The 21,323-nt window shown below is 51.8% G+C and overlaps 2 protein-coding genes across 2 annotated transcripts; one reads left to right on the forward strand and one right to left on the reverse strand.

Moving 5' to 3' along the window:
- Positions 1–13,974: 13,974 nt before the first annotated feature.
- LOC120808355 (alpha-N-acetylgalactosaminidase) lies at positions 13,975–17,754 on the reverse strand. The gene is made up of 9 exons (XM_040161234.2): positions 17,046–17,754; positions 16,467–16,626; positions 16,189–16,329; positions 15,704–15,915; positions 15,534–15,628; positions 15,257–15,418; positions 14,970–15,167; positions 14,681–14,821; positions 13,975–14,580 (listed from the first exon to the last, which is right to left on the reverse strand). The coding sequence occupies exons 2-9, from the start codon at positions 16,622–16,624 to the stop codon at positions 14,377–14,379; spliced, it is 1,311 nt and encodes a 436-aa protein (XP_040017168.2). The 5' UTR covers positions 16,625–16,626; positions 17,046–17,754; the 3' UTR covers positions 13,975–14,376.
- Positions 17,755–17,984: 230 nt separating this feature from the next.
- On the forward strand, positions 17,985–21,209 carry LOC120807770 (uncharacterized). Its single transcript, XM_040160119.2, has 2 exons — positions 17,985–18,463; positions 19,701–21,209. The coding sequence occupies exons 1-2, from the start codon at positions 18,445–18,447 to the stop codon at positions 21,086–21,088; spliced, it is 1,407 nt and encodes a 468-aa protein (XP_040016053.2). The 5' UTR covers positions 17,985–18,444; the 3' UTR covers positions 21,089–21,209.
- Positions 21,210–21,323: the final 114 nt, after the last annotated feature.

Consider the following 21,323-nt stretch of genomic DNA (forward strand, 5'->3'; position numbering starts at 1 on the left):
AAAATCAAAGGGTCGATTTCTGGCGTGAAAAGATGCATTTGTGCATTATTATATTGCGCACGGTTCCCCGCCTGTCTTTGGCCCTTAATCTGGGGCCCGTCGTTCCTCAGCCAACGGGGGATCTGAATAACCGCCCGATCAATTCAGGATAGTTGTTTGAAACGATATCAGAAGAAAGAAGAAAAAAAAGTCAAAAAAAATATAAAATGAGGTCAAAAAATGTTAGATTTAAAAAAAAAATTTAAATATTTAATTCTCCATAACTGTTGTTCTCCAACACAAGTCCGTTTTGCACATCAATATGCATCCCCTGCTTTCAGATTGTTAGTGTGTGAAAATCCAAATCCAGACAGACAAAGAACTGCTGGAACGTCTCCACAGAGGAGAAACCGGACGAACGTTTGAAGGATGCAAACAGATGCAGAAACAAAGCGAGCAGAAGGACGGCGTTAGAAAGGTAGATCAGGTGTAAGTGCACCTGCGACAGGCGACGTGCACTCTGGCAGGTCATTTACGCCGCTGACGTGTAAATCCTCGGATCACGACTTGGCAGAAACCAACCCCACATGAGGTCAGGCGTGATATGTGCTCTCTCACACGTACTACGTCTTAAAGGCTTCCGCTCTATATTTACCCACGTTTATGACTGATTGTGACACGGGGAAAAAAAGAAAAGAAATTCCCCTTGAGTCATGAGGCAGGAACCAGAGGGGGGGGGTCGGTCTAAAGGGGGATCAGTGGAAGAGAGACTAATTGAAGGGGGAGAATTAAGGAGGATAAACGGGATGGAGGAGAGCGTGATGGGGAAGGGATGAGGCGTCATTAGCGTCGCCCCATTCGAGTGCGTGCTTTTCTGAATGAAGGGTGCGGGGAGGACGTCCTCTTTCTGCAACGCAGAAGGAAACACTTTTACAGCAGATTTGCGTAATCGGCTACAGCATCCCTGAAACATCTGTGAAGCGTTTCCCTCACGTGGCTGCAGACCAGCTTACGCTCATTACCGCAGCATCGCCGCTCACGCTCTCACTCCTCTTCTTGTGCAAACGCGTTGCACTCGTGCTCCCGGCCTGCTCGCCCTTTCTTTTGTGGCCTGTACTCAGTGCAAAGTGCAAACCTGTGAACCCTTAAGCGCATTAATTAACACCCTATATCTTGTTTAATCCGCAGGGGGGGGTTTCGGGTTACGTGCCGTCCTCTGTTTTAGCTCCACACAGTGGATCAATCTTCTCAGATGACCCCTTCAGCTGTTAATTCAGCCCCGAACACATTGGGACATTTAATCGTTCCCCCTGTAGAAAGGGTCTTGTGTGAATGTGGGTTTGAACCCAAGTTGTGTAAATGTAAGAAACTTTAAATGCCACCTGTCAGCTGTGGTGTGAAGCACTTTAAATACATTTCAGTTGGAGGTACTTCTGTTGCTTTGTTTGGGCGTTTTGGGGGAATTACTGCAGATCAGATGAACCTGCGTTGGATACGAGACGTGCTTTGGAACAGGCTCAGCCATGTTAGAAAATCCCAAAGGGAAAATTGGCAGAGCGATCCGACTCGTGATCAACCACAAATCACAGGTGTGGACGCTGATTTGAAAGAAGGTGGAATTCAAAGATTGAATCAAAGATCGACACTGACTCACTCGTTCATTCACCAAAATGAAATCAAGGACATTACGGTCAAAGTGCTGAATGTAAAATAAAGTCCTAGATTAATGTTCTCATAGTGAAAGTAGACTCATGATCACAAAGTCCAAGAGGGAGTGTTGACTGCATTTCTGTGCATGCGTGTGCATGCAAGCTGATGTTTGGCTTCTCATTAATCTTCCTCTCTTTCAATAAGTGGCAAAAGCTCTTTAGAGACCAAATATCACGATACGAAATTCCACCTCGCCCCCCACCTCGCCCCCCCACCTCGCCCCCCCACCTCGCCCCCCACCTCGCCCCCCCACCTCGCCCTTCTCCGTGTCAAGCTCAAAAACATGGTAAGATGTAGCGATCTCGTTTTATTGTTGCTACTTTAACTAAAAAAAAGTGACATATTTGTTAATGAATGTGTATATTTGTTCTAATAACAATAAGCAGCTCAACATCTGTCTTTTCCGTGGCCTTCTAGTATAAACTGCTTGACTTTGTTTTGAATAAGACAAAGTACGTATACTGTAGATCTATCCGCCCCCCCATCATGCATCAGGTGCTCATAGGAGTGATAAATGATGTTGGTCTCTTATCCGTCCCCCGTCCCCCCCTATGAACCAGGCATTACAGGGTAACTCCTGAGCGAGTGTTGTCTGTGCGATGTGGGACTTTGAGGCCTCCACGTCGCTGGAGTTCAGCTTCGGCCGCAGTCATTTGGTCAAAGTTGATTAAACAAAAACGTTCCCTCCTTCGTTTGCTACTATTTTCTCCCCGTCGTCCATGGCAGTGACTGTGAACACTCGGGGCCCCTGGGGGCCGACGCGGGGACGCTTTTCGTTGCTTCTGAGAGCACAACAATCTTTCACCGGAACATTTCACCGCCGTCAGTTGCCCAAGACAAGGAAGCAGCTGTGGAGCGACTCCTTGACTTCTCCCTCCATGAACTCGGCTCCCGTGCCGCTCGCATGCGTCCTCTCACTGGACGACAGTTCACGTTACTGGCCGATGGCTCACTGATGGGTAAACATAGTGAGCCCCAACGGGAACAGGACGAGGAGTAAAAGAGCCAACAGTCATTTATAAACACAGATGGGATGTCTGGGTAGGTTTTAAATATTCTAAATATTTGCTGGATGTCACGGATTGAAGGTTGGGGTCTGGCTGGTCTCCTGCTGCGATTAACTGCTGCTTTTAACGCGAGACGCCAGGAAACAGGAAAATGCCTCTGAGCCGCGGCTCGTTGTTTCGGCGGACACGCCGCCCGGCGCTGCCGCTAATCAGCCTTGACTAATGGGTGGTAATGTGCAGCAAATAGACACCGTGTCCAGGAGCAGTAGCTATTTCTGAGGGATTAGCAGTTGGGGGTTAAAGGTGAGATTAAGACATTCCCCGAATGTTCTGCGTGAAATCGGCCTATTTCGGACCACTTAAATCATTAACACGTGATTACTTTTGCTTGGCTGACGCTTGTCACTCAAATGATGTGGTTCAAACCGCATGAGAGTTTTGTGTTCAAGTATCTGGTTATAACAAGAAATGTCACGTTCTAATTCACCTTTAAATGGAAGATGTGCTCCAGGCCTGTTTGTGTGTTTGTGTTCCATGTTGTCCTCCTCATTGTCCACATTCTCATTTCCCCGTGTAAGTTGTGTTTTCTGTAACACTATAAAGAGGTGTGTGATGGGGGGTCGCCGGAGACGCCGAGTGAGCTCAGGTTGGTCCCCAAAACCCACAACCCGACCACTCGCATACAAAGGCATCAAACAGGAGACAAAGAAACAGCACGAGAACTCACTTCTGTTTAGGACCCCGCTCACATAATGTGTGACCTTGTCGCATTATGCGGTCGTGTTGTCGTGATCATGTAGGATATTTCCTATACATTAATAAAGTAAAACCGTAAGTGGATTATGTGTAATCTGCTTACTGTGCCACACTTAAGGATTTTCACGTACGTGGATTGACAGCTGCAGCCAAACCCGCCCCCACCGGCGCCCCGTCACTCTGACCCCGAGCAGAAAGGCCCCCTGCCGCATCCCAGCACGAGCCGCTGCCTCCGCGGACCAAGCGGCGCCGCGCGAGCCGCCGAGCACGAGGACAGATGTGTCACGGCCGCTGTGCCTCTTTCGCCGAGTGAACTGTTGCAGCGCGCGGCCGCCTGTTGCGTCACATCGCGGCGAAATTGGCCAACATCCGAGAGTAAACTGATTGCGTCACAAGGACCCGAGTTCAAGTCAGGGGCGGACCTGTTTCACCAGCGTTGCTACGGTTAGCGGCTCGGATTCGAACCGACAGCCGGTGCTGCGTTTGAGTTGTGTCATTCCTTCTAATTATAACGCAACGTCGTTTCATCACCACAACTTCTTCATGTTGAAGAAGCAGAAATAGAGCAGAAGCAGCAGATCAGTGATTCTATACACACATTTCAAACGTAAGAAGGAAAAGAACGATTCCCCCTTTCAGCTCCTCAGGGGACCTGTGTGACTTTGTTGTGGAGCCGTAACATCTGAGACGGAGGCAGCTGAGGTTGTTGGACGGCTTTGGCAAAGCGCGCTGCGGTGTGACTTGTGACTCGTGTCACGGGACCCCCGTCGTACGGTCGTAGTGGCCCCCCACGCGGCGCAAGGCCCCCCTGATCCGCCCGCCTGGTGAAACGTGTGCGCTGTGATCTTGGCAGCCCGTCGGTGTCGCAGATCTCCAACAACCGTCTGCTCCCGTTTACAGGCCTGCCAGGGGTTGTCTGTCGGCCTGAAGGACGGACGGATAAAAGTACACACGCACACACACGCACACACACACACACACACACACACACACACACACACACACACACACACACAAAGACCAAATCAAACATTTATCAAATTCAGAGAAAGGAAGGAAGGAAACGTGGCCTCAAACATGAAGCCCTGCTGGAGAGCGAGTACAGTCCCCGCGATGTTCATTAAGGGAGCACGAGTCACCACGTCAGCGGGTACGAGCTCCACGCCGAGGCGACGCAACAAGCTCCCACTCAGGATGCGTGTCGGGGGGGATGTAACCGCCCTGCGAGGCCTAATGGGGCTTCACTGGCTGCCGTGTGCACACAGACTGTGCACACAGCGTTGGACCAAGTGGAGAGGAAAGAATTCTTAACTCTTCACGTGCCGCCGAGAGGGACCAACATGAACTTATTGACACGTCACCCTCCTCTCTTTCCTCTGCCGATTACCTCCCTGAGCGTATCTCCTTTTAGCATCGGCTATCTGCAGCGCCGCTGTCACCAGATCCCTCCGGCGCAGCGTGGAGTTCTCGGGAATGGCATGTGTTCCCGATTGGCAGCTCGACGCAGGCCGCACACAACCACAAACGTGAGGGGGGGGGCTCGCTGGAGGCCAGAGGTGGGCGATGTGCACGCTTCACTTTATCAAAAAACACCTCGAGTCCCTGCAGGATGAAATCAACCGGGAGACTCGTCACGGTTCTTTAGACACCGTGAGAAGGGATGTGGGCACCGAGGGAGCCGCCGCATCGACAACAGGTGCACGCGCATCAATCTCGTGATGTTGCTTCGGTTTCTAAGGAACCCCCCCCCCCCTCCTCCTCCCCCCCCCTCCCCTCCCCTCCCCCACGTTTTACCCCCTTTGCAAAGACTTGTGCACATGGATAATGTTGCTGCTCGGGTTTCGGCGGTCGGTGGCTCGCTGAGAGCCGGGCGTTCCTTGGCAGGGCCGGTTGAGCCTCCACGCCGGTCAGCCGCTTCAAACGCTTGCGCGCACGTCTTTAAAATAAATGCCTTTTTGTTGTGTGTGCGCAGCGCGGCTGTGCGTTGACCCGGGGGCCCGCGGAGGAACGCCGCCGCCGGCCCGCGCTCTCCTTTTAAAGTGAAGAGTTGGATTTTAAACTTAAAAGAGAGGAACACATGATTTATGTCTCTGGCCGCCCGGGGATCCACGGGGAGGGGACACACAGTGAAAGGTCAAGGTGAACATGGACGAGGGAAATTGAATCAGCGCCGTTACTCTGATTCCCTTTTTCGTTTTCTTCTTCTTCTTCCTCTCAATGACGCAGCGAGTCCCACGAGTCCCTCCGGCTTTCTGTATTCTGGAGCACGCGTTTTCTTTTCCGTCCTTTCATTGTCTGCTTTTCGTCTCGGCCGTCTCTGTCTCCACCGCACTTAAGCAATAATTACATTTCTCCATTCTTCTCCTGCACTAACAGCATCAGCCCTCTTCCACCCTTTCTCCATCAGGGTTCCACCTCATTTCATCTTGAGTTCTGTTCATTTTTGTGATGAAGCTGTTTGTTACATTTGAAGTCAAAGTGGATCTGCCCTTTTTTCTGCCACTCTGACTAATGATGAAGTCTGTGAACGATGTTGGCGGAATATGAAAGCGACTCTCCGATGGAATTCTTGTCATTCTGAAGCCGTCGGCCGCTGGCAAGCGACAGTGTTTTCCTCGTGCGCCGCCTTGAGGGTGACCTCTGCGGCCTCGCGCAAAGAATCATGACGCTTTGAACCGATTTCCCTGAATGCTTTGGTCTCCTGACGTCTCCTCCAGCCACAAATGTCAATCAACCCACATTTTGCAAACCTTTCCCACCAACCTCCAATTAGTGTAAAGCGCCAGCAGGCAGAACGTTAATATTTCCCACGTTTTTTTTTAGTTCCATCTCCTGCCGAGGCCGAGCGGCAGGAGAAGGCAAAGTGTAACGTACAGCTGCACTAATTGTTTCACCGTCTAATTGATTTCTCAGTCGCTCTCGACAACGCTGTGACTTTGAGGTGGAAACACATCTCATAGCTTTGAGCAAAGCTTTGCACTTGCCCGCCCGCGTCCACACCCTCTGCCCACTTTCTCCTGCAGACGGTGGCATGACCGGGCAGGAACACGGATGTGCGCACTCACACGCATACGCTGACACAAAGAGGTAAACCGGTGATTAGGGGCACTGTAATTGCGACTTAGCGCTGTAAACTGGCGGGGCGGCGTTGCCAGGGAAGGTTTGTTGACCGTGGGTTTATGACACAGAAGTTAAATGGTATGTGTTTAACTGCATTCTGCAGCGGTGAGCGCTGCTGTCTGAAATACCCGGCAGGTTCTCAGTAATGGGGCTGGCTCGGCCTGTAAAGTTCCACGCTCATCATCATTATGGTCCCAGTAACTGGAATCTCATGTATGGCCTCACAGGGAGGCCTTGGATCCCGGCCCGCGTGGGGGGGTTACAGCTGGATGTGAGATGTTTCCTCGTGCTTCAGCTCTGCACTAAATGCAGGTTCAATGTGGTAAAGTGTGTGATAAGTTGAGACAACTTCATGGTCCCAACAGGGGGAAGCATCACGTTTTGGGGTTGGGACTTTGGTTAAAGGTTTAGCTGAAACAGAGGCGGCGCTCATTCTGATTGGTTGGGGTCGGCCGTGTAGCGGGTCCCTAAATATACGACTGGTACTGGGCGAGGTACTAAGAACCAGCCAGAACTACATGTGAAATGGATATAAACCTTTAAGTTAAATCGGTAGGTTCCTTTAACCTTATATTTATATCTATATATATTCTACATACAGCGTATTGTAAAGACATTAAATACCTTGATGAAGGTGAACTGTGTAGATTCCACCTTGTTGTTATTAACCTGAACGTAAACACACTACAATGTTGTCAGTGAGCCAAACTAAAGTCTCCTGGGAAGTGTTGTAATTCAATGCAGTGTCTGTGACGTGTGTGTGTGTGTGTGTGTGTGTGTGTGTGTGTGTGTGTCTGTGTGTGTGTGTGTGTGTGTGTCTGTGTGGGTGTGTGTGTGTGTCTGTGTGTGTGTGTCTGTGTGTGTGTGTCTGTGTGTGGGTGTGTGATGAACTGTGAGAGACAGGTGGTGCGAATGACAGGCAAATATTTGACACCGGCCAATTACAAAGGCAGTCTTGTGACTTTGTGTGGCCATATTTTCCATAGGTGTTGAGAGCAGAGATTTTTAACTGGATATATAGGCACCATATAAGCGACCTTTGTATTTGTCTGCGTGTGCGTGTGCGTGTGCGTGTGTGTGTGTAAGCAGACCATAACAGCAGGAAAGTCAGCATCAGATTAAAAGTAAATCCATCATATTTTCAGCCCTTAGTTATTAGATTCCCACACAATAAATCCTCCCACCACATTATTCCCATTCGAGCGACATCCATCAACGTGGTTTCCACCCTCTTATTGCGTTTTGAGGAATTCTCAAACTCAAATTCCAACGTCCCAAATTTCCATATCACACACACGAAAGGAGGATCAGCAGATTTCTTTCCCCGCTATGAAATAAAAAGCCGCTTTTCAGGACTTGAAAGGGCCGGAGGGGCGAGAAGAAGAGAAGGGGCGGCGTTGTAAAATATCAAGGTGAGAGATTAGAGCTTATCTGAGTGGCCACTGCCGGGCCGAGCAGCAGCAAAGTGGAGGAGAAGTCCAAGTGTTGCAACAGTGTGAGAAGGGTCAGCTTCTGGTGATTCATGGTGCTCACGTGGAGGAACATCTACCCGATGTCCCCAAAGAGCGTCGACTTTCCAGGAAACCCCCGATGTGACACACACACACACGCACACACACACACACGTGGGTCACCGCTGCTTATCAGAGGGGGAAGAGAAGACAAAGTCATCTCAAAACGTCTTTTGTCGTTGGGAACGTCGGTGGAAGGGGTTCGCGGTGGGAGTCGAGGTTCGTCTTCGTGGCTGGTGAGCAGAACGCACCCACTGGGGGTCAGAGCCCCCCTCACGGGCCAGACAATACCCTACCGCCCCCAAGTGGTCACCTTGGAGGGCAAATCAAGGCACAGCTAGTGGCATTTAAACGATGGTTGTGAATCTTCACGTTGAACCGTATTTCCTCCTCAGGTGCGTGATGTTGCTGATATGATTTGAGGTTGAACACACGAGTTGAAAGTTTGACATTTAGAACAATAATCTAGTGAGAGAATCTGCAGCTATAAAAAGATGCACCTGAGCAGAGGATGGAGTGTGTGTTGTAATCGGAGCTTTGTTTACACATCTAGGCCGCTGTGCACGCCCTTTAGTGCACGTGAGCTTCTCCCACTTGCCAGATAATATCAACAGATTGCGCCAAGTGGACCTAAACGGACTCCGATTGGACCATTTGATCCAGTGAGAACCTTTGTTAAAGAAGAACATTGTCCCTCCACTTCTTGGCTGCTCGGACGCCAACGAGAAGAAGTCGAGTGCGGTTCCGTGCACGGGGGCCTGACCACGTGCACGGACATTTGACTCGGTTTGAGCCGTCGGCTGACGGGACAGAGATTCCCACTTAGCCCCTTGAAAACAAATCATTGCCGCGCCCCACAGTGCCGGTTCTGACCGGACAACCGGTAACAACCTGGCAACCAGCGAGATAAAGCAAGTCTGAGTGTGTGTGTGTGTGTGTGTGTGTGTGTGTGTGTGTGTGTGTGTGTGTGTGTGTGTGTGTGTGCGTGTGTGCGTGTGTGTGCGTGTGTGTGCTGTGAGTCATTTACAATCCTGTACGTGACAATGTTCACGCATTAACTGAAACTATCCTGACACCGTGACACGGGCCAGGGGGCTTTTACGTCACCGATTTGACAAGTAGCTCCCTTTATTCCGCCACACACAAAGCCCCAACTGTGCTCGCAAATGGCCGCGGGAACGGCTCAGAGGCCGCGAGCCGCGCTGGATCGGGGGGGAAGGGCCCGTGCGGCAGGTGGCCGGTGTGTGTACATGAGCCCCCCCGTCCCCCTCGTCCCCCCGTCTCAGGCACAGGTGGGCTTTCTGGTACAAGTCCGAATCGGCCCCAGCAGGGCTCTGGCCGGGCTCGTCGGTGCTTTCTGCACCCTGAACTCTGTTTGTCAGCAACACGGCCGGCGAGTGATTATGACGACATTATGGATCTCTGACAGCAACGTTCTTCTTCTTCTTCTTCTTCTTCTTCTTTTTCTTCTTCTTCTTCTTTTTCTTCTTCTTCTTTTTCTTGTTCTTCCCTCTTTGAAGCTTTCCAGACGTCGTCATATAAACTTACATAACAGTTGTTTGAGACAAACTCCTCTAGCATATATACACACACACACACACACACACACACACACACACACAGTCCATTAGACTAAACTGTGGCCGGGCCTCATAGTTAATGTTTATACGCTGGCTGAGATACAGCATCAGGCGGCTGAAGGTCACATGTGCTTGTTTGATCTTTTCCAGCCAACGAGTCGGACAAATGACACGAAATAAAGGGCAGCGCCGTCTTCACCAGCCCGCCGTCTATGACTGACCCCCCCCGTAAGGAGACCAATCAGGGGAAGTAGGTCATTGAGGTGATATTCAGCCACAGGAACAGGATATTCAGTCCCTGTGTGTGTGTGTGTGTGTGTGTGTGCGTGTGTGTGTGTGTGTGTGTGTGTGTGTGTGTGTGTGTGTGTGTGTGGTTAGACGGTATTCATTCACTTCAATGTATATTAACACAAGGTTTGACATTTCCAGGCTGACAATGATTCCACTGACTGTGCCGATCAAACAATAACCAGAGTTTCCACTGTACAAACATGAGTTGTTCTCCTCAGGTGAGATAATCTGTCTTAGATGTTCAATAAAATCTTCCCTGCAGCCATAAAAGTCTCTGGCTTCGGTGCTAACGTGTCACATGTCCTAATCAGCACTCAACACGCTTTACAAGTGAGGCCGGCGGTTTCTTCGTGGTATTTCCACCTCATCCATGAATTCATCGACTGGGAACCGCGACGTTTCCTCACGCTTCGGCTGAACAGTGTCTCCATCTTTGGCCGAGTGGATCCGAATCGAACCACGTGGATTTGGACCATCGGGGGACGAGGATTTTATCGGACGAGGAGCCAGCCGATCACAGTGCCACCGTACGACCAAGTGACAGATTGAGCGACAGCTTTTCAAATCTCTGAATAATCCAGATGCATTTGAGAGTTGATGTTGATGGACAGCAACACGAATAGAACAGCGAGCCGCGCGCGTGCCTGTCACAGGGCCCGACTGAAGGTCAGCGAAAGCATTGTTGACCGATCACATGTCTATATATATGAGCCACCCCCCCTTTACATGACTCCTGTTTGCAATGTCATGCTGTCACTCAAAGGTTTCTACAGCATCATGCTGCGCCGAGGCCCCAAATAGGCGCATTGTCAGCAGCTCAGGCGGCGTTGCGTTACCTCGTTGCCGTGTGAAGGGGTATCCAATATCCGCCCAGAAATCTGACAAGTTTCTCTCAGCGTGACCCCCCCCCGGCCCCCCCGCCACGAAACACACACTCGCCAAAATAACTCCACCTGCCCTTTCCAGTCCCGTCCTACCGTCGTCCTGGAGGTCGACGCAGGCCAAACGCCGCCGCTGTGATGCTTCAGCCAGTGAAAGGGAAGATGGGCGGGGGGGGTTGTTCTGGTGCACAGAAAGGCTCCGACACCGAGTCAGAACAGGCAATGCGGTGACCACACACACACACACACACACACACGCCGGTATGCAGCACGTCGGCAGGAAGGTAAAAGTGGGATCAGAGGGGACTGAGGGCTGTTTAGTGGCTCGTGTGAATGTGGGTGAACAGGACGGGAAACTGGAATATAGTGAAAGGGAAAGAATGAGGCGCTGTGATTGGCCGGGGTTTCCTGGCTTTGCCCCATTCAGGCTGCCAGGAAGCAGCCAGCTGACCGCCTGGCAGGTTGCCACGCGAACCCAACGGCTCTGCAACGTGCAGCCTGCCTCGTACGCAGCGGCGCCGGGGGGGGGGGGGGGCTGCGGGGGCGGGGCGGTCACCAGGCCGTCTGTTCCACACCAGCAACCAGTGGACGGATCCAGCCAGTCATTCACAAAAAAGAATCCCGACCACAAATGGATGTCATTGAGGGTCGTGGTCACAGACCTGGAGCCGTGAGTCGCTTTGGCTCCTGAAAGACACATTTTCCAACGTGGTCATGGAAGTTTCTTCTGTATGCGCACGTATGTGGGCACATCCTCCCCCCAGCTGCAACAACAGCATCTCCATACAGTCAGCAGGACGTCCTCTGCGGTAGCAGCATACAGGGAAGCTCAAGTCCAAACCCAAATCAATTTAATGCCCCAGTGCTTCTGTATAGAAGGAGAAGTCACACAGTGAGCCTGCAGCCTCAGCGTCATGGGCCACAGAGTCAGAGGACACACAGGAAATCAGGTTTTGGGCCGGAGGAGGAGGAGGAGGAGGTGTCTGATCTTCGCCCCATGCATGAAGTAAAAGGAGGAAGGAGAAGAGAGGAGAAGGTGCCGCTGTCACGGTTGTGTGGGGAGGGAGGACTCGAACAACGACTTTAAACAAAAGAGACTTTAATAGTCAAAACTCCAGCAGAGTAAAAGGCCAACGGGCAAAAACGAACAAACGAGCGAACGAGACAAAAGGCAGGCAGGACCGAGGAACATCCAGCACAAAAGACAATGACGCGATGAGTGACAGGAGACACACACGGCTTAAATAGGGAGGTGCAGGTGATTGGACACAGGTGGAAACAATCAGACAATCACAGGGGATGACAGGACCAGGCAGGAAGTGAAGTTACCCGGGGAGACAAGAAGCAGAAAACTACAAAATAAGACAGGAAATAAACCCGCACCGTGACAGGCGCACTAGCCGGGTCCCAGCTGAGTGACGCCTCACAGACCTCCCACGTCTGCGGGGTTTGAAGCAGCCGGGTGGGAAATGGAAAGTAACAGGAGCAAATCAAACAGCTGATAACCTGCTTCTAAAAGGTCACGTGGAGGAGAGACGGCAGGACGGAATCTCCCTGCATTCACGTTGGTTAAGAAATACGGTGTCATCTGTCTCTGTGCTTTGTCAGACAGACATTTTGGGGCTATTTTTTGCAACATTGGGGGGGTGGAGGAGATTTAAAGCTATTTGATTGGATTTTTGGAAGATGCCACGAGCGATGTGGGAGGGAGGGAGGGAAGGAGGGGGGAGGTTCAACCGGGAAGGCCTCACCGCGGTGGGATACGATGACAGTGTATTACCCCCTCTATTCACAAGTCACCATTACTGCAAGACGTTTATAGAACGTCAGACACCGAGGTATAGACACGGCCCCCCCTTGTCGGGACCCTGACCTACATGCGAGGCGCCGTGTGCATCCATCCCACCCCGGTGCCCCCTTCTCCTCCGAGCTGCATTCTGGTGGCGTGAGGCAGAGAGACAACAACGACGTGTGTGTGTTGGCCCAGGAGAAGGCGGGAGGGGGTGAGGGGGGGAAGGGGAGGGGGGGGGATCAATCCCCGATTTTGAATCTGGGGTGCTGGCGTTGGTACAAAGACGCGAGTGGCGAATGTGCCTCTCTGCAGCTGTGGGCCTACGTGAGCATTGGCAGGAACGCTCTCGTTCCTCGGCGTTCCTCCCTCCCTCCCTCCCTCACCCATTCCGTTGCTCTCCCTCTAGTCTCTCGCACACCCCCCCCCCCTTCCTTTGCTCATTTGCAACTTCTAATAGACTTCTCCTCCCCCCTCCTCCCCCCTCCCTCCTCTCCCTCCTTCGCTCAAATCCTCGTCGTCTCTCTTTCTCCATCAGAACTCTTGACGGGGGGAGAAGTGTCGCGTTCGGCCAGCGGATATCTGAGACGAGTGAAAGGGAAGGACGGGAAGGAAAAGATCATCTTTCCCCACACACACGCACACGCACACGCACACCGACACGCACACGGCTGGTATGGCCTGAAATGACCCAGGAGGGAGATGTGTGTTCATGTGTGTGTGTGTGTTGTCATGCAGTAGCACGCTTGCCAATGCCCCCCCATCATGTGACCACTCCGTTATCTGCACGCGGTGTAAACACCAGGCGTTAAGGTCAAGGTCAGAGGTGATACCGTGCACGCGGTTTAGCAGGAGGAGGCAGGTGGCGAGGCGGGAGAGGGAGCGACGAAGGCGAGGAGGCAGAATGAATAGAAGATGCACTAAGGAGCAGACCGGAGAGCAAAGGGAAGCTCAAAGGGAGTTTGTACGTTGCGGCGCACGGCTAAATGCCACAGGGGAGGAAATCATAAGAGGGAGACGGAGGACTGAGCTGAATCGGCTGACTGTCCTTGTGCTCCTCAGCAGGTGCATATTTTGGCAGAGGATCCATTGGAAGGCCTGAAGAGCAGCGCTGACCCCTGCTGGCTAAATACGGACGTCCAGCTGGTCGACATGTTCCTTCTTCTCGTTATCAAGGCAACGACATCATCACACTTCTTCATTTAAATCGTACCGGTTTGCTGTGTAAACGCACACAGAAGCTGTTTTCATGTCCACAGTAAACTCAATCACTTTTTGTCTTTTGTTTTTTGTCGGCCTACAAGAAGATGAGTACTGAGAAATATGAAATGATTTCAAGCCCAACAAACATTTTCCAAATGAGGAACCGACCCATTTATTTACACAAAGTGAAAATTGCGTAATTCACAGAATTATTGTTTTAAAAATTTTAAAAAACGTTTCTGATGCACACGTCTGCATCAACGGTCCCGAGGAACACAACACCCACATCGGGACGGGCTAAAAAAAACTCCTTTATGAAAGTGGAGAAAGTGTGAAGCAGAGTAACTCTTGAAGCGAGTCCCAAATGTTTGTAACTTTAAAAGAGGTAAAGTATCAAATTTGAGAGATGAATCACAAGAACAATTTGAAGCCGACTGGCTTCCCGTCACTGACTTCGGATGGAAAGAGCCTTTTAAAATGTAGCACTTAGAGTTAACTGAGCGCATCGGGGCGGAAGCTCGGGCGGGATTATCATGCGATGAAGATCGATCAGAGGAAAACCGGCGGAACGGCGTTTTCCTCGCCGCCGTCGAACGCGGGTCCCTGCCGTCTGCCGCCTTTGTAGAAGTGGCGAGGGTTCCATTTGGCGGGCGCGGACACGTGCCACATGACCACGCCGGTGGGGTTGACGGACACCACGAAGGGAGCGGAGTCTTTCAGCGTCATGCTCTTCCCGGTGAAGACGTCGTAGATCTGAGGAAGGGAGATAAATGAGACTCTCCTGCGCTGGCAGACGGGTGTTTGTCCAGAGAGACCTGAGACAAAGACGGCGTCCAGAAGACGTCTGAAGTACCTCGTAGCTGCCGGCGGTGTAGTTGAGTTTGCTGAGGCTGGTCTGGTAGCGGTAGGGCATGTCGGTGCGACGGCTGAAGAATACCAAAGCGCTTGCGTTTTTGGAGAGGGGGCGCCAGAACACGTCGATGCCAATCTTCTCCTGGCGAAAAAAATGGAAACGGAAGGCAAAAATGTGAACAACGACACGCGGAATGAGGAGTCATGTGGCCGAAGCTCAAACCAGCAAACTCCTGTTCGTTTATTTACTCTTGATAGAAGCTATAAAGTCCAACGGAAAGGTGTGTCACCTTTACGAGGCGCCTGCCCTGGACGCCCATGGGGTCCTGGTTGATGATGATGGCCATTTTGTTCTGAAGGATGGTGCGGGCGCCGCTGCTGATGGTGCGCAGGTCATTGGACATGAACAGAGGAGCGGCCATGATCGCCCACAGTGCCATCTGAGCCCGAGACTGGTCCACGCTGAGGCCAAAGTCGCCGACAATCAGCTGTGCAGGTCAAAATAACAAAATCAAGGAAGATCAAGTAAGATGTTGCACCCGTAGCCATGATGAAACATTACACCAGCGGAACGGACCATATCTGGGTCGTTCCACTTCCCGGGTCCAGCTGCAGGAGCCAGGACGTCCTGGTTCTCAAAGAACCAGTTAATGATGTTCAGGACGCTGTCCCAAGAGTCCTGGATGTCGCCGTAGTTACGCCACAGGTTGCAGATCTGACCCAACTCAGTGTAGTTTACCTGAACACAAAGGTCAGCTTCATAAAAAGAATATGGACAACAAAGTCCCCTAGAAAAGAGGCTACTTCCAACAGGAAATACAACATTATACACCTTTGGTCATTGTGTTTAATACCTTGGGGGGCAGGCCGCCCTGATAGGCAGGCCAACTGCAGGAGTAGCCAATAGGACGGCCCGTAGCGTTCAAAGCCTTCGACATCAGAGGGTAACCTGCCCGAGAGTCAAATCAAGTCAGCGTCATGTCGACCCCCCCGATGGAAGAGCCCCTGCCTCCTCTCTTCTTACCCTGCTCCTGCTCCGTGGCGTTAGAGTAACAGCCGTCAAATTTGAACATGTCCACCTCCCAGTCGGCGAAGGTCTGAGCGTCCAGGTCGATGTTGTCCAGCGTGGTGCCGGGGTACCCCCCGCAGGTGTGCGTGCCCATGTCCCCGTACAGGCCCAGCTTGAGGCCCCTGGCGTGCATGTAGCGCGCCAGTTCCTTGATGCCCCGCGGGAACCTGATGGGAGGGGCAATTGTGACGTCATAACAAAGTGCAGAGACGAATCACGATCAAATGACTACATAACCATGTGTACCCTGAGAGCGTGGTACGTGGTTATGCGCCTACTGATACAGAAGGATCGCATGCTAATAGTGGAGCCACTGCGGTTTGTTTGTTCAGGACGATGCTGATGCTGCATGTAACAGAGTACACAGAAAACCGCTGACTACTAACGTTCACGCTGATCACATGACCGTGTGTCTGTCACATGTTTGACTGTGTCATTACCGCTTAGGGTCGGCCTGCAGCCGCCCCTTCTCGTCCCTCTTCATCGAGGACCAGCAGTCGTCTATGTTCACGTAGACGTAGCCGAGTTCCCTCCAGCCGTCCTCGGCCAGTCGGTCGGCCATGTCGATGAACAGGTTCTCACTGGAGGGAGGACAACAATCTAGTGATTCTTACCCTTAATAATGTCTACATAGCAATCTACCCTCAGACTAGACAGCCGTTCCCATTGCTGGAGAAAAGCGCCAATGAATGAATGAATTCCTCTCACGTGTACTTGCCTGATGCAGTTCTTGGGGTCGTGTTCGCAGTCGAGGTCGCAGCGGAATCGTTCCCACGCCAACCAGCCCATGGGAGGGACCCTCATCTCGCCATTGTCGAGGGCCAAGGTGGCCGAGCAGAGCGCCGCCACCAACAGCAGCAGCACCGCCACCTGCATCCCTGTGAGGCAACGACATGTCGATGCACTTTGTATAAATGTGTAATTGTCACGTAAACACCTCACACGTGTTGTTTTGTGAACGCATATTCCTCTCTCAGGAATCAGGAAACATTTATTACCAAAATATGCCAAACATACAAGGACTTTGTCTTGGCGGTTGGTGCACACCTGTCACACCTGCACACCTGTCACCTGACTGCGTGTGACTGAGTCTGAACGCACACAGCGACCTGCCAGGTGACTTGTGTCATGTGACCAGCTGACCAAACCAGAACTCAGAGGTAATTAAAACTAAACTGTCACTTCACTGTATAATAAGCAGAGTTACTACACGCCGTAAAGGGACACAAATACACTGTTGTTGCTGCTATTACACCTTTACAGCACATCGTGAAAAGGTAATAGTTTGTTAACTTACTGAGATTCACTGATCTTCTTTCAGGTCAGGAGGAAGGAGGAAGAGGATGCGGCTCCCCACGACGCCAAATGTGCGGCTTCCTCTTGTGCTGCCTCCTCTCCTAGCCTACTTCTCTCCTTTCCTTGTTCGGCTCCTTCTCCTTCTCTACCTGCGAGCTTCACGCAAACAAACAACCTCTCCGGGCGAATGCGGATAAGACATATAAACTGAGCGGCTCCAATAGGAGCGGAAACCACAGTCACGTGACGTGGCGCAGTCAGCTGACCAGGAAGTCGGACGGTGACGTCACGATCAGCCGCGTGACATTCTTTTTACTCTGCTTGCACACTTTTCCTTCGTCCTTTCCTTTTCTTATGATCTCCAACAAAAACATCATGCTACCTTACCTGAGAAGACACTGTTTATACACCTTTTATAAACACGACACACACGTTATTATACGTTATTGTTCACGAGAGTGGAAACACCGGTCTGTCCCTGAACACTAGTGTGTCCATGGAAGTGTGCATGGTGGGCCCCTGGAATGAGCGGCCCCTGCTGAGGTTGAGGGACATGGGGGATGGGGACCTGGGGGATGGGGACTTGGGGGATGGGGACTTGGGGGATGGGGACCTGGGGGATGGGGACTTGGGGGATGGGGACCTGGGGGATTGGGACTTGGGGGATGGGGACCTGGGGGATTGGGACTTGGGGGATGGGGACCTGGGGGATTGGGACTTGGGGGGTGGGGACCTGGGGGATTGGGACTTGGGGGGTGGGGACCTGGGGGATGGGGACCTGGGGGATGGGGACTTGGGGGATGGGGACCTGGGGGATTGGGACTTGGGGGATTGGGACTTGGGGGATTGGGACTTGGGGGATGGGGACCTGGGGGATTGGGACTTGGGGGATGGGGACCTGGGGGATTGGGACTTGGGGGGTGGGGACCTGGGGGATTGGGACTTGGGGGGTGGGGACCTGGGGGATGGGGACTTGGGGGATGGGGACCTGGGGGATTGGGACTTGGGGGATTGGGACTTGGGGGATGGGGACCTGGGGGATTGGGACTTGGGGGATGGGGACCTGGGGGATTGGGCAGTATTCAGCAGTAATAAAAGGCAATAACTGTCAGAAGGGTTTGGTTGTGCGGTGGAATTGCTCCAGGTGATTGTTGTGTAGACGCATAGATGATGATGATGTCACAATGTCTCCTGCCGCGCACCAACCGCCAAGACAAATTCCTTGTATGTTTGGCATATTTTGGTACTAAATGTTTCCTGATCCTGATCCTGATGCTGATCCTGATGATCACAAGCTGGTCTGTAGGTACAACCTGCACACTGTAGGTGGCGGCAAAGCAGCTCATGGATGAAATGACGCAGATCCGCAGAAGAAGAAAGTGTCTCATCGACGAGGAGACATGGCGGAAACCAGTCTGGGTAAGATTAAAATAAGGAATAGAAATACTTAGTAAAAGTACTTAGTAAAACTTAGATATTCCCCGACGGTCGCAGCTGCTTCCAGACGCTGCAGCCATTACATGTCATTTACATGTATGTAGCCACGCTTCACACATGCCGATTTATGTGTGATAACTATTTTTTTGCAAATAATCAACAGGGTGAAGCCCGAGAAACGTTCTTTGGAAATGTTTGAATAAAACGCACCTCGCGACCAGTTGGCCCTTTATTAATTACCTCTTTATTAAAACCGTATTATACCACGCTGGCTTTCTTATTGTAGCTTTACTTTCTTGATTCTTATTGTTCTGGTTTTGTTCCCTGTTGATTTATTGCACTTATTGTAACGTTAAGTCGCTTTGCATTAAAAGCGACAGTAAATGTAAATGTGTTTCATTGAAACATTTCCGGGTTTAAAGTGACGACATGGATCCATTTAAGTCGTTTCATTTCCTCTTAAAGTGCCGGCAGCAGTAAATACAAATAAAAGTACAAATGTGTTATAAGCAAAGTAACGTCTATGCTGTATCAGTAATGTGTTGACAGCCCATTTGAGGTATTTATATGTTGTTGGCGTCCGTGCAGTATAAAGTACATTAAAGTATAATGTCCGTGCCGTTGCTGTACTTTGCATAATGTCTGGATTATAGAAGAAGCTCATTGTGTCCATTGTCGTGTGTTATTGTCCAATTAAACAAACCTGTTATGCAATTCTGTGCACAAAACCTCAGCTTGTTGACAACTGTGAACAAATGTGGTGCAACTATTGGAATTAACTGTTTGGAGGGATCAATGTCTTATCTTTTTATTTAATAATTAAGCTTAATTACACCTAATGTGCGGACCAAGCAAACATCGAATTGTAAATCAGAGTAACTAGGAACTATATTAGCTGCCTGAAACAACATTTACACGTGCTTTTTGCTTAATAATCAATGACTTTTATATAACATTCACCTAAATTAGCTTTACAAAGGCATTAATAAATAAAATCATCATGTTGTTAAAACTTGTGAGAACAAAAGACAAACTAAAATACCGTAGAAAGATCCAGCCCAAAAAGTACCATGGAGTACCATCCTCTGTTACCACGGTAACACCTTTCAACCTCCATCAACTAACCAGCACCATAGTTTGGGTTTCTGTTGAATATGTGTCCCGTTGACGGGGTTGAACATGTTTCTTCTTTAATAAAAGGTGTCTTCTCCCCTTCCAGGTGCTTCTGGTGCACTGAAGACAATCCTGCAAAGTGCATCGGCGGGTTTTGCTTTCGGAGAAGTCGCATTACTCGCCCTCGAGCCCTCGCTGACCACAGATGGCGTCCTCCTGACCGCTGCGACTCTGGCCGCCGGACGAGTCGGCTCCACGGGCGCCGGGGTCGTGGCGGCGTGCCTCGCCTTCTCCTCCGTGCTCGTTTCCCTCGGCAGCGGCTTCCTCCTCGCCGCCGTGGTGATGAAGCTGTTGACCAAAGGCGGAGCCACGGCGCTGGCGGAGGCCACGGCGGGGGTCTCCGTGGTGGCGGGGGCCGTCGCTACCGGACTATTAGCCGGGATCCTTCCGCCGTGGATCTACATCGGAGCTCAAGCCATCCAGGTCCTTTTGGTGATCTCAAACTCCAACATTAACGACATGACCACGGCTCTGGCCATCATCTTCATCACGCTCTACCTCTGTGTCGTTTACGGGCGAATGGGCGTGTTCTTTGGACTCTTCCTCACGGGGTTGACCATATCTGTGCTCTGCGCCCTCCGAAAGGCTCTGGCAGGCAGGATGACGCCGAGACCAAAATCCAAAACCCAGTGTAAACTTTTGGAGCGGATCTTCTTCTACTCCGTCGTTGTGGGGAGCCTGGGCTTTTTAGTGGGCTTGGGTGCCGGTGAACCGGGAGAGGCGTCCGAAGCCGAGATGGTCCTGATGCTGCAGTCGGTCCTCTGGGTGGCGTTCGTGGCCGCGGGGCTGCTGGGCGCCGGCCTGGGGACGGTGGTCACGGTGGGGCTGGCGCCGGCGGCGGCTGGAAAGGTCACCGTTGGAGCTGCTGTGGTATCGTCAGTCTCCCTGAGAGCCGTCGTGCGTTTGAGCGCTTCGTTGGGGACCCGAAGCGGCGTGGGGGGAATGCTGGGAGCAGCCGCAGCCGCCGGCCTTTCCCTCGGCGCCGCCAGCGTGGCGGCGAAGAAGGCGTTCGGGGCTAGAAATTGGACCGTGGCGGCTATTGGCTCGGTCGCTCTCGGTGCGATAGTGGCGATGCGTGGCGGCGCGCTGGCGGCGACTCCCCCGACGACACCCGAACTGGTTTCCGTCAGCCTGGTCGCAGCGGGCTCGTTTCTTCTGGGGGCGCCCAGGAGCCCTTTCCACACGCAGGTCAATCTGCAGGTGGGCCTCGTCGCGGGGCCCGAGCTGATCCGAGGAGTCGGCATGGAGACGCTCACGGCGGCGGCGGCGCCTTTCGGAGCCGGGGCGCTCGGGGCGGCGGCGTTGGCTACCGCGGCTCTGGGGAGGTTGGGCACTGGGGGAATTGTGGTGGCTATATTGTTGGCTACGGGAAGTGTTCTCAGCGGCATGATAGGAAACTCTCAAACACCAACAACAAACGCACGCAGAGACTGAGGTCAAACGTCTGGACCCGAGGCCACAATGTTTACGTGTGTGTGTGTGTGTTTACTTGTTGATCAAACCTGGGATGGAAAGCTTATGGAAGCTTGATGAATAAAATAATTGATTAATGAAATCAGAGCATGTGTATTTATTTGTCAGTGTTTAAGTGTCGGTTGTTTGTGATGATCCCTTTTCTTCACACCAGCGTTGCTACATTTCCCAAGACGTGATCGTGAGGGCGGCGTCA

This window comes from Gasterosteus aculeatus, chromosome 18 (assembly GCF_964276395.1).
Source record: "Gasterosteus aculeatus chromosome 18, fGasAcu3.hap1.1, whole genome shotgun sequence".
Lineage (NCBI taxonomy): Eukaryota > Metazoa > Chordata > Actinopteri > Perciformes > Gasterosteidae > Gasterosteus > Gasterosteus aculeatus.

Bases quoted from the DNA above. Each gene is read 5' to 3' on its own strand.
- LOC120808355 (XM_040161234.2), bottom strand. From the start codon at position 16,624: ATGCAGGTGGCGGTGCTGCTGCTGTTGGTGGCGGCGCTCTGCTCGGCC. The intron at 16,330-16,466 runs GCAAGTACACGT...TCCTCCCTCCAG, and splicing joins GACCCCAAGAACTGCATCAG to TGAGAACCTGTTCATCGACA. The intron at 14,822-14,969 runs GTGACACACCTT...TTTTTTCGCCAG, and splicing joins AGGGCAGGCGCCTCGTAAAG to GAGAAGATTGGCATCGACGT.